Source organism: Xenopus laevis, chromosome 1S, assembly GCF_017654675.1.
Source record: "Xenopus laevis strain J_2021 chromosome 1S, Xenopus_laevis_v10.1, whole genome shotgun sequence".
NCBI lineage: Eukaryota > Metazoa > Chordata > Amphibia > Anura > Pipidae > Xenopus > Xenopus laevis.
The window spans coordinates 132,976,757-132,989,803 of NC_054372.1; the positions used below are offsets into that span (position 1 = coordinate 132,976,757).

At 40.2% G+C, this 13,047-nt stretch overlaps 1 protein-coding gene across 1 annotated transcript; it reads right to left on the reverse strand.

Moving 5' to 3' along the window:
- On the reverse strand, positions 1–11,474 carry selenom.S (selenoprotein M S homeolog). Its single transcript, NM_001347875.1, has 5 exons — positions 11,322–11,474; positions 11,076–11,111; positions 9,682–9,716; positions 6,737–6,815; positions 1–1,641 (listed from the first exon to the last, which is right to left on the reverse strand). Exons 1-5 carry the CDS (start codon positions 11,418–11,420, stop codon positions 1,489–1,491), a joined length of 402 nt encoding a protein of 133 aa, NP_001334804.1. The 5' UTR covers positions 11,421–11,474; the 3' UTR covers positions 1–1,488.
- Positions 11,475–13,047: the final 1,573 nt, after the last annotated feature.

The following is a 13,047-nucleotide window of genomic DNA, read 5'->3' on the forward strand; positions in this document are numbered from 1 at the left end:
TTTGAAATTTTTATTATTATGATTTAACATTCTCCTTTTGCACAAGTATCTGACATTTTCTAGTCCATAGGGCAATTTGCTTCTGTTCTCAGCCTGGAAACTTTGAATCTGAGAACTTCATTAATGCCCTGAGACTAAGCAGATAAGCACAGCTTGGAAGATGTCATTCTACATTTATATCTTTAAAATATTGTTAATGAATTTGCTATTTTATAGACTATAAATCATAGGGGGTAAATGTAATGTACTTTGCTGTTTTATGCTAGAGCAACCTTTGGATGAAACAAGAAGGAACAACCATAAAAAAAACCAGGAAGCAGCTGTAACAGTCATCCCAGGGTGCCCAACCTATGGCAATCTACCTGTTGGTGAAATACAATTTCCAGTTTCTGAGAATTGTAGTATAAGAGCATAGACAGGAAAAAAAAAATTGGGCATCACGTTTGAAGATGACAAAGCCATCTCTAGTAGTCTTCTTTCCTGAAGGATCTAAAGGAAAGTTGGATCAGGAATACCTAGCAGACCCAGACATGTCAGAAGATAGACCTGTCAGCAGTGCTCACAAATTGGGCTGGGAAAGGCACATGGTAGAAATGCAACCAACTGGCAGGTTTGGGGGGGGGAGTATGGCTGTAGAAGTAACCAGAGACTTTAATGGCAGCTATGATTCGTTGCGGTCCTTAGAACAAACATTCTTTGAGGTGCTGCAAATGTGTTAAGAACATCTTGTGTATTCAGGAATCGGTAAAGCTGGCTATAGAGCATATAGAAGATATAGTAGTATGAATCAAAGTTTCTTACGATTTTCGGACCATGTGTGGATCCTTCTGACATTTGTCATACCATGGCGATCAGTCGTTTAGTCGATCAGACGGGTTAAAAGATTTCTGTCGGCCAAAGATAATTTCTCTGCATGTATTGCCGATCTAATGATATCAATGTGTGACTGTCACTAGAATTTGTCTGACATAACTTTCCTACGATTGTTGTCACACTCGGCCAGAACATCGTCTGATTTGTTCTTTTACTACTTTATTTAATCTGAATGGTTAGTGGCAGGTCAGAAGATTGGGATGTCCGTTCATACGTCCGATACAAGGGTGAAGTCTGTACGTTTATGGGCAGCTTTAGACTGACAATTAACCAAATAAAAGACTTCTGCCAGTTCGTTGAAAAACTGCACTTTTATGAATTTTTAGGGCTATGACCTAACAACAGAGTGTTTCAATTGCTGTATGTAACCCCAGCATAGGCAGTAACTGTGGGTACTTCCTACTGATTTATTGAAAGTAGTGAGTGTTTTGAACCACAGTACTCACAGCAGCAATAAAAACACCCTGCAGGCTGGAGACCTTAATGTAATACACTTACACTGCTCCAAATATGCTCTTGTACATTATGAATAAACCCATGACTGTAGAATTGCTAATGAGTCTGAAAGACCTGGGGCCTAATCTGTGATAAAGTCTCTTGATTCCCATCCTGCTGCTACAAGTCTTCTTTTCTGTCTCCAGATGTCCTTGCGGGAGCCATCTTGAACTCCGCAGGAACTGGAGCATTAGGACTGCTTTTCCTATAAAACCCCAGGTCTTTCAGCAGCTGATTAATTTCAACTCTCTTCATGTTTCGGAGTGGAATTCTCTGAAATGACAGAAAATACAAAATCATGACATTATTTTCACTTGGAAAATGCCTCCAAGAACTCTATCAAACAGCAAAATGTTTATTAGCTGCTTCCCTCAGAAGTGCCCAAAACCTTTACATCAAAAAATCCATTTATCTATAAGTGAAATAAACTCTAGTATGAGATTTAATTATTCCCGTTACATACAAAATTAGTTTAGGCAGGCACATTGGGGGAAACTCACTTTATTGAAAGGGTTGGCACATAAAAAAAAAAGAGACTAAAAAAAGACCAATTGCAAAGTTGTTAGGAATAGGACATTCTATATCATACTTAAAGTTTGCCACCCCTTTAAAAGAAAGGAGAAAATCAATTCATACTTACCGAGATTTTCTTTTCCTGGCCATCCTAACATTTGGGTTTATTCTTTACCATTCTGTCCGGACACAAATGTTATGCTGCCGGGGGATGGCCAGGAAAAGGTGCTTACCATGTATAACTAACCAACAGCCCTGAGGGAAATATCCAAAGTCACATGCTACATAATAGTTACTTCTTCTAAGTTGCCTTGGTGGTGCGGGACCTGGTCCATGAAAGTGACCAAGTGAAATAAAACAGGAACGCACCTTAATAATGGGGATATTCATTACTCAGTGAAGGTATGTAGTAATGCCAGTCATCTATCCAAATGGATTCCATAGTATATACACCCTGTCAGAGAGCCATCATATCAGCTTAAAGGGGACCCATCACCCAAAAAAATAATTCCAAATCCTTTCCCAAATTTTATCATGTTAGTCAAGCAAAATGAACTTTAATTACACTGTAAAAATTATTTGAATCTTGTGAGGAGAGCAGTGACATCTAGGAAGTACTTAATGGAAAATGAAAGTAATTGCTGCCCCGCCTCTATGCCTAAGGCATAGAGGAGGGGCAGGCAATATTTGATTGACAGCTGAGATTTTTAAATGAATGCTTAAATAAAAAAAATGATTTGGGTTTCATGTTGAATTTGAAAAGGACATTTATTATACAGCTTTTTATGTCTGGGTGACAGGTCCCCTTTAAGAAACATAATGAGCATTAAAGGAACAGTTCAGTGTGAAAATAAAACTTGTGTAAATAGATAGGCTGTGCAAAATAAAAAATGTTTCTAATATAGTTAGATAGCCAAAAATGTAATGTATAAAGGCTGGAGTGAACAGATGTCTAATATAACAGAACAGAATCCAACTTCCTGCTTTTCAGCTCTATAACTCTGAGTTAGTCAGCGACTTGAAGGGGGGCCACATGGTACATTTCTGTTCAGTGAGTTTGCAATTGATCCTCAGTATTCAGCTCAGATTCAAAACAACAGAAATGACCCATGTGGCCTCCCCTCATGTCTCTGATTGGTTACTGCCTGGTAGCCAGGGTAACCAGTCAGTGTAAACCAAGAGAGCTGAAAAGTAGTGTTCTGACTGACATGTTATACATCAAATCACTCCAGCCTTTATACATTACATTTTTGGCTAACTATATTAGAAACATTTTGTATTTTGCACAGCCTATCTATTTATCCAGTTTTTATTTTTACACTGTACAATTCCTTTAATAAACATTTTACAGTAATTCTTGGCACACTATTGGTATGTTTTAGGCGGGAGGTGGGAGTACGGCATGTAGGGGGGGGTGAAGAAGAGGGGGAAAAGAGGAGGGAAAAGTAGAAGGGAAGAGAGAAAAGAGAAAGAAAGAAAAAAAACAGGAGGGTGGATGTCTTTAGATCTGATGAGTTACTAGTTAACGGGCGCTACTTTCATTTACTGCCAAAAGGTTTCCAATTCAAAAGAACATACTGGTATTTTCCATTCTTGTTCTGGCACCGCAACATGAAGCTTCTACTAACCTGTGTGAGACTGCACAGTTCTATGTGGAAGATGCAATTAACCCAAGGGCTGCACTTCATGTATCAGATGAAGACACAGTTCACATCCGACAGTCGGAGTTTGTACCTGCGATTCTCGATCAGTCCCACGTGTATGTGTGTCATCGCCTGGCGACAGATCGGACCTGATCGCCTCGTGAAGTTCAGCCCTAAAGGTGGCCATAGACGCACAGATAATCTCGTACGAAATGAATTCTACTACAAATGAATTTTCGTACAATATTCAGTGTGTGTATGGTGGGAAAAGAGCCGACCGATATTGGCAGAAGACTTGGATATCAGTCGGATCGTTGATCGGGCTGGGCAGAAAATTTTGAGCGGGTGCCTTTGAAGGGACCCAAACATTGGCCACTGTTAGTGCTGAATCGTCAGATACAGGTAGAATTCTATTGTTTCTTCCCGTATATCTACTTGTATATTTGACCATTCAGCTCTACACGTGTGTATTGAAACAAACGATCTGTCTTGAAGAGATCTTTTCCAAGAAAGATCGGCATTGTTCGTCTATGGCCACCTTAAGAGTGAGCTGTAGCCTTAATGAAGCGATTACTGATCATAAGAGGCACAAGAGCTCACTTTCTGGTTATGTGTGTGCCACTTCAGTGTGCAGCTGTAAAACCCACGCGGCTGCTAAGTTTCAAATGTGTCTGATACAGGGACTCTCCACAGAACTTTACTAAATTCTTCAGTTGCCCTTGAATTCACAACCCTGGTGGGCCCCGGTCGCCTAGTCCGACCATACCAATAGCAACAAATCCATGCATAGCTGTGATTGGTCAAATTAGCTATGTTATTCTGTAGCATTTACTGATAATGATAAAACCTGCTGCACGTGCAAAAGATCTTCTTTGCTAAAATTCTGAGAAGCAAACCAATGACAACAAATTGTCATAATGCCTGGAGCAGATCCATAACTGAAAGGAGAAATCCCGGGGGGCACTTAGAACTGCTAAATCCTGCGTGCAAGCAATGAATTGACACAACCTGACATCAGACACCTGAATACACAAACAGGCATTATGTTGTTTGTGTAAGTCATTACATTTTCTCAGGAGACTGAGGAAAGCAAATGGGGTGTACTTGAACTGGCTTTGAAATCTGTTTACTTTCATCCTATGGTGCTTCTAATAGGTGTGCAGTCTTAACCCTTTGTACTAGAACAGACAAGCTAAAACCTTGCCATGGGGTGGAAATGTAAATGAATCACTTATACGTTTTACAATCTCACTCTACCTACGATGTGCTGCACTGGGTATATTACTCTCTGGCACAGATCTGTTATTATATCGGGAGTTCATTGCATTTGAGCTTTGCAGCAAACAGAGGTTTCTCAATGATAATCTCATGTTTCTGGTAAATCTGGGCAGCCTCTCTAGGAATCCTCACTACACATGCAGTCTATAGCAAACAGTATTTAATAATGCACTGAAGCACCAACAAAAATTGATAAAAATATGACAGAGCAATTATATATTGCAGGGTTGACAGACTATTTGAACTAGGGATGCCACCCCATTAAAACTGAACACATATGGAATCCACAGCCTGCATGGCTAATTAGAAATGAATTTAGATGCATGCTGCATGAATGATGCATGTTGAACTGAATTTATGTGCAGCCATGCAGCATGCATCTAAATGAATTGCTAATTAGCCATGCAGGCTGTGGATTCCATATGTGTTCAGTTTTAAAGGGGCGAGGAAGCAAAACTAATTTGAACTATAATGTTATGCATCCTAGGCCTCTTGTTAATCCAACAGTAAAGGGATACTGTCATGGGAAAAAAACATTTTTTTCAAAATGAATCAGTTAATAGTGCTGATCCAGCAAAATTCTACACTGAAATCTATTTCTCAAAAGAGCAAACAGATTTTTTTTATATTCAATTTTTAAATCTGACATGGGGCTAGACATTTTGTCAATTTCCTAGCTGCCCCAAGTCATGTGACTTGTGCTCTTCAATCACTCTTTACTGCTGTTGGAGTGATATCACCCACCTCCCTTTTTCCCCCAGCAGCCAAACAACAGAACAATGGGAAGGTAACCAGATAACAGCTCCCCAACACAAGACAACAGTTGCCTGGTAGATCTAAGAACAACACTCAATAGTAAAAACCCATGTCTCACTGAGACACATTCAGTAACATTGAGAAGGAAAAACAGCAGCCTGCCAGAAAGCATTTCTCTCCTAAAGTGCAGGCAGAAGTCACATGACTGGGGGCCACAAGGAAATTGACAAAATGTCTAGCCCCATGTCAGATTTCAAAATTGAATATAAAAAAATCGGTTTGCTCTTTTGAGAAATGGATTTCAGTGCAGAATTCTGCTGGAGTAGCACCTGATGTGTTTTGGAAAAACAAACATGTTTTCCGATGACAGGATCCCTTTAAGGCTTGGGTCAGACAGGGCTGAAATCCATAGGCCGATTTCAGCCCCTGACCGCTAGCAGAATCCTCGTCTGTGTCCGTGTCTGGAAGCCTTGTGTCGATTCCAACACAAACACACTCAGCGGATTTTGGCAAAGCAAACACAAAGCTTCAAGACACAAACACAGAGGATTTCTTCTAGCAGTCAACTGCTGAAACCATATAGTTGTAGCCTAAGGTAGGACAACATGGATGTTGTCGGGGTGATCTGATGCACTGCAACAAAACGCCTGCTCCGGATGCAGACGCAGGGTGCAGTTTCTGTATCAGACAGTCGTGTTGCCTCGGATCAATGATGCAACTTCATCCGACATTTTTATCTCTTACCTTATTTATTTATTTTTTTTGTCATAGTGCATCCGATCGTGCCGAAAACGTCCATGTAGTCCTACCCTAACACTCACTGAAATAATAAATGCTAAAAGAAATTAGGTGCATTTCATTTCCATTACTGCTGCAATGCCCAATGTCCTCCATTAGAGGAGAAACTTTTCCTTTAGTGTTTACACTGGCAGAACTATCTAGTTTGCTACTGCACCATGTAACCTAAAGGGTATGCTCCAAATGTACTTTAGGAACACATACTTGCAATGTACAGAACCTATTTCTGGAGACTGGGCTGCTCTGTTAGGGTTTATTAATAGAATCAGAGCAAATATTCTTACGTACAGACAAAGGTTTCCAACAAATATTCTACTTGGCGCTGTACCACTTGTTTAACAGACTGAGAGTTATAGCTTTTTCCATTCTGATTCTCTTACCTCAAGTTCTTTTTTTTGGGAAGTAATCAGTATAAGTTCAGGGTCTGCTCCGTGAATTTGCTTCATTTCAAGGTTATGGCTGCCATGGGTCAAGGGCTAAACAACAGATCAATCCCACAGGGAATGATATAATGGTACATTATGGGATAAATATGTGCTGGAAATAGTTTGGTGACGAAGGAAGGAAGGAAGTCAGATCTATACATATGATGAGCAGTTCACAGATTGGGTATAGTATCATTAAGTTAATATGCATGGACAATGAATATGCTATGGCAGAGAATACTAGCACACATCTTTTGCATGAACCTCCTATGCCTTCTTTAAAAAAAATGGCTGCCACCAAGCCTAATAAATTAAGGTCAACTTCTAACACACAGAGGCAAACGAGGCAACCTCTGACATGCTGGCTGTTGTAGAAATACACCATAAAAGCTGGGATGTAGTTCTGCAACAACTTGTGCGGCAAAGGTTACTGCATACTACTTATAAGCTATACGTTTTGCTCATGGACACTGTATGGAGGCAGAGGTGTTTAATGTACCTTTTTATGGCCAAAAACCTAAAGCAGAACCAGCAATGTAAAGTTCCTTCTTCTACAGGTGAAGACAGGGTAAACCCAGCATTGCTATCTTATTTGTGCTCCTCCTGTGTGTACAACAAAATCACTGAAATGGACACTTCTGCAGACTCATGAATTCACTGGATTTATTTCCCCTCCAGTCATACCACTACCTAACTCAGTCATCCAGACTGTTCCATAAAGTACAACTGTATTCCTCCAGACTGGGATTTAAAATAGGCCCTGGCATTTCAAGTACAAAGAGGCCCAAACAGCCCATAAACAGTAAGGGTTCTTATACACGGATGGTTTTTCCTGCACTCCCCTGCGTTACGCTTTCTTCCATTCAGCCGCAGGGGAGCGCAGGAGTAGACACACTCAACCATTGTCAAGGGGGCTGTACTCACACAGACGCATGTATGTGCCGAACGCAGATGAAATGCAACATGCTGCTTCCCACCTGCGTTTGGCGCTTACATGCGTCTGTGTTATTAAAGGAACAGAAACGTCAAAAAATAAAAGTGTTTTGTAAGAGCCCTTACTGTTTGTGGCATATTACGGAAGCCCCTCTGGCATTGGCAGAATCCACAGATTTCCAATATAGACCTTCCCCAATGCTGATTTTAGTTACCTACTGTAAATGTAGTGTGGAGGAAAACAGTTGACAGCTGCTGCATTTCACTTTCTGGCAGGTTCAATCTGCTCATAACTATGGATGTGGATGTTGGGATTGGTAACTGTCATTTCAAAGATTTAGGGGGTTATTTTCTAAACACCGAATGCAAAAATCACGAATTTTTTTTTAATAAAATTAGACTTTTAAAAAAATCTCGAATTTTTGGGAATTTATTAAAGGAAAACTATACCCCCAAAATGAATACTTGAGCAACAGATAGTTTATATCAAATTGAATGACATATTAAAGAATCTTACCAAACTGGAATATATATTAAAGGAAAACTATACCCCCAAAATGAATACTTAAGCAACAGATAGTTTATATCAAATTGAATGACATATTAAAGAATCTTACCAAACTGGAATATATATTTACATAAATATTGCCCTTTTACATCTCTTGCCTTGAACCACCATTTCGTGACTCTATCTGTGCTGCCTCAGAGATCACCTGACCAGAAATACTACAACACTAACTGTAACAGGAAGAAGTGAGGAAGCAAAAGGCAGAACTCTGTCTGTTAATTGGCTCATGTGACCTTACATGTGGTTTGTATGTGAGCACAGTGAATCTTACGATCTCAGGGGGCGGCCCTTATTTTTTAAAATGGCAATTTTCTATTTATGATTACCCAATGGCACATACTACTAAACAAGTATACTATTATGATAATGGTTCATTTACATGAAGCAGGGTTTTACACATGAGCTGTTTTACTCAGTATCTTTTAATAGAGACCTACATTGTTTGGGGGGTATAGTTTTCCTTTAACATAAATATTGCCCTTTTACATCTCTTGCCTTGAACCACCATTTCGTGACTCTATCTGTGCTGCCTCAGAGATCACCTGACCAGAAATACTACAACACTAACTGTAACAGGAAGAAGTGAGGAAGCAAAAGGCAGAACTCTGTCTGTTAATTGGCTCATGTGACCTTACATGTGGTTTGTATGTGTACACAGTGAATCGTACGATCTCAGGGGGCGGCCCTTATTTTTTAAAATGGCAATTTTCTATTTATGATTACCCAATGGCACATACTACTAAAAAAGTATATTATTATGATAATGGTTCATTTACATGAAGCAGGGTTTTACACATGAGCTGTTTTACTCAGTATCTTTTAATAGAGACCTACATTGTTTGGGGGGTATAGTTTTCCTTTAAACTCCGAGGATGGAAAAGTCTGAATCTGAAAACCCGGCATCTTACACCTGTCGAGGTTGCATATAAGTCAATGGGAGAAGTCCAAATGATTTGTTGATGTGCGCTGGGTTTTGGGCATTATCCCAAAGTTTTCTGTTTTGGAGTTTTCGGTTGAAAGTTATGAAAAAAATCATAAAAATCTGATGAAAAAGTCTGAAAAATTCGTGAAAATCTGATTTTTTCCCGCAAAGCTAATTTTCAGGAATTGTAATAATGAATAAATGTAAAAAAACCCGAGGGGATTTGATTGGAGTTTGTAGCAGAAAATATTGAGATAAATTTGGACTTTGATAAATAACCCCCTTAGACATTCGATTATTTGATCCATTGACCCCTTTAGCATTTAATGTGGAAACATATATTGATACAGTGGAATGGAATAAGACAATCTGGTTAAATTATTGTTAGAGCAACAGATTTGTTGTTGAACAAATACGAGCTAAGTGTGCTTGGCAAGAACCATAGCAACCAGCTCAATCTGTATATTGAAAGGATACTAAAGAGGGAGGTCCTCTGTGATAAAGTCCTTCACCTGGAATACATAACAGGTTGATTAAAAAAGTACTGTACATCCATGACTAAACAGCATTGATATTGTTTTTGGGGGGCATATCTCTAATCAATTGCTATACCAGTGAGTGTTTTGTCTTCCACACACATATGTGGGGAAAATAAATGAACGAGTGGTGCAAAAGAGCCTATCCCAAAAAGAAAAAAAGCCAAAGGGAGGGCACCTTTATCTGCTACCCCAGGACAAAAGACTCTTAAGGGCTACGGTTTTCATCCCTCCTTCACCTCGTGGCTAGGCTAGGCTACCTTTCTCCCTCAGGCCACAGTCCACACCACTTCTTTTGTGAATTCCATTCCAAACTGCAATGGCAAATACAAGTCTGCATTCTATTATTGACCCGGCAAAGATGCATTTAGCTGGGAATACGTGTACTACCCTCCTTCCAACATAAATCATCTTTGGGAATCTCTTCTGTCTGAACTAGGTATTGCTGCTGAGGTTGTCAGCACAAGTTTGGCTATGTTTTCAGTCAAATAAATGCATAATACCATTTGTGCTGCAGGGTTATAGAGAGTGTATATTAACTGCATTTCATGGGTTTCTATTCACTGTTAATATCTTTTTAGCAGCTTGAGATGCAACCTACGGCCCTCCATATGTTTAGCTGCAACTCCCAGGCACCATCAACATCAGTGTCATATTTAGGGGCAGATTTATCAACGGTCGAGGTGAATTTTCGAGATATTTTTTGTGTACTTCGACTAGGGAATAGTCCAAATTCGATTTGAATTTGAAAAAAAAAGTACTGTCTCTTTAAAAATTCGACTTCGAACATTCGCCATCTAAAACCTGACGAATTGCTGTTTTAGCCTATGGGGGACCTCCTAGAACCTATTTGGAGTCAAATGGTGGACTTTGAAAAATCTAAGGTTTTTTTTGGGAAAAACTTTGAATCAAATTCGATTTAATTCCCTATTCCTTCGATTCACGTGATTCAAATTTGGCCGAAAACGGACCTATCTGAGCAAAAAAAAAACTTCTTAAAAAAACGTCTTAATTTCGGTTGGTCTTTTTGAATTCGAATTTCGAAGTTTTTTCTATTCGAAATTCGACCCTTGATAAATATTCCCCAAAATGTTCTGTTGAGTATAAAATGACAGTTTGTAGGATTTCACTTTTTATTGAAAAGACAGCTGCTCTGGGCCAACCTGTCCCACCATATGTTTTTATGTTGTCTCCTTTATGTTTCCCTACCTAAAGACAACAGATGGCACAATTCAGATCTGTACATTAGTAATAGTAATTGCAAAGTGACTCAGAGAATTAGAACCTGCTGCCCCTATAGTGTGGTTCCCCACTGAATGTGGATCAGGTACTTACCTCTTTAAACCTGTTGAGCTGTCATCCACCACAGGACTGTGAAGAGAAACAGGATAGTCAGTACAAGACACAATGGCTAGCTAATGCCATGCACTGACTGACAGCTGCAAACAAGTGCCCCACATCTAGTCATGAGCCTATTCATATTTCAGCATAATGGCAACATTTATTTAATGTAAGAACTAGCATGTATTCATAGCAAGGCAGCTGGTTTCTATATATTGGAACACAAAGACATATCCTCACCTCAACTTTCCCCCGGTGGATTTTTTCCAACTTCTTCCAGTCGATTTGGTAGGCCAGGATGGGCTGGAGGAGGCCCAGCAGCAGCAGTGGGAGCCACATGAGGGAGCAGCTGTGTGTGGGGATCCTGGGCTACTTCTGGAATATGAAGGTGCCGCTGTGAGTAAATGTAAGGGCGTCAAGTTAGTGAGGAGGGAGTGTGGGGAGGAGAGATTAGAACATCTGCTCTCTGGGCCCTGAAGGATAGAATAGATATTGTGTTAGCACTCTAGTACGGGCTTGTCTCTCCCACGGGAATGACAGTCACTGCCTTCTGGGTTGCCACCTTTTCTGGAAAAAAATACCGGCCTTCCTTTATTCTTGCTGTTTTTTCCTATTAATAACATTGGTATCAAGCATCATTTTTACCGGCCAGGCTGGTAAAATACCAGCCAGGTGGCAACCCTAGCTGTGACCCTCCCCCGCCACCATCACGCACATTTATCGCGCTACATTACAGGCAGTGGCACGTTAGGGAGCAGTGGTGGTGGTAGCGGCACCACATTTGCAACACAATAGTCTGCAGCCTTCCCCTCTGCTTAATCGTCCTGTGACCAAGTGGCCAACCATTCAACCATTGTGGGTTAGGGTTGGATGTGGGTCAGACTGGGGAAGTACATTCCTCCTCTGCTCCCGAAGATTCCCTGGCTTGAAACGCACACAGAAGTAGTGTACAGAGCAAAATCACGGAGGAACGGGTTAGCTGTGGATCCTACAATGGCAACATTTTTCAGTTTACGGATTTGTGGGTTAAGATCATGTACAGGTTGAGTTTCCTGACCCGCAAATCACTACTGGACTGTACTTTTTTGATCCCATTGAATGGTAGGGATCTTTTCCTCTTTTCACTCATAAATATTTAAATATTCATTATTATGCCTTCCTCTTCAAAATAAGATGTTGCAGAAAGACACATTGCAGTGTCAATATAACTGTTCCACTACATCACATGGCTCAGTTTATCCACCATATGGAAGGAGATTAACTTTCATTGTGCTAAATAATTTTATACTAAATTTGTTGTATAAAAAACAAACAAATCCAGGCAACAAGATATTCAAAGTTTTTATGAGTATAACCTATCTCAGCTCTCCCCCAAATTATCATCAAGTTTCCCATCTTCCATTTGCATCCAAATTGCTGGAAAGTCTTGTTTACAAACGCCTGATCCAGCATCTTACTCACAACTCCCTTCTTGTCTCCCTGCAATCTGGCTTGCACCCAACACACTCAAACGAAACTGCACTCACCAAAGTAACCAATGATCTTCTCTTGGCAAAGTCTAAAGGCCACTATTCCATACTCATCCTTCTAGATCTCTCTGCAGCCTTTGACACAGTTGACCACCTACTCGAGGCTTTATCCTAGGTCTTCTGCTGTTCTCACTTTATACTACTTCTCTTGGAAAACTTTGTCATTTGGACTTCAGTATCACCTTTTTGCTGATGACACCCAACTCTACTTGTCTACTCCTGACCTTCCCCAAGTTACAGACTGTCTCTCTGTTGTCTCCTCCTAGATGTCACAGCGCCACCTGAAACTGAATCTTTCTAAAACAGAACTCATTATATTTCCTCCAAGATCTTCCCCTGCCCCTCAGATCTCACTTATGGTTAATAACATCACCTTTTATTCAACCACACAGGCATGTTGCCTATAGGGTTGCCACCATTTCTGGAAAAAAATACCG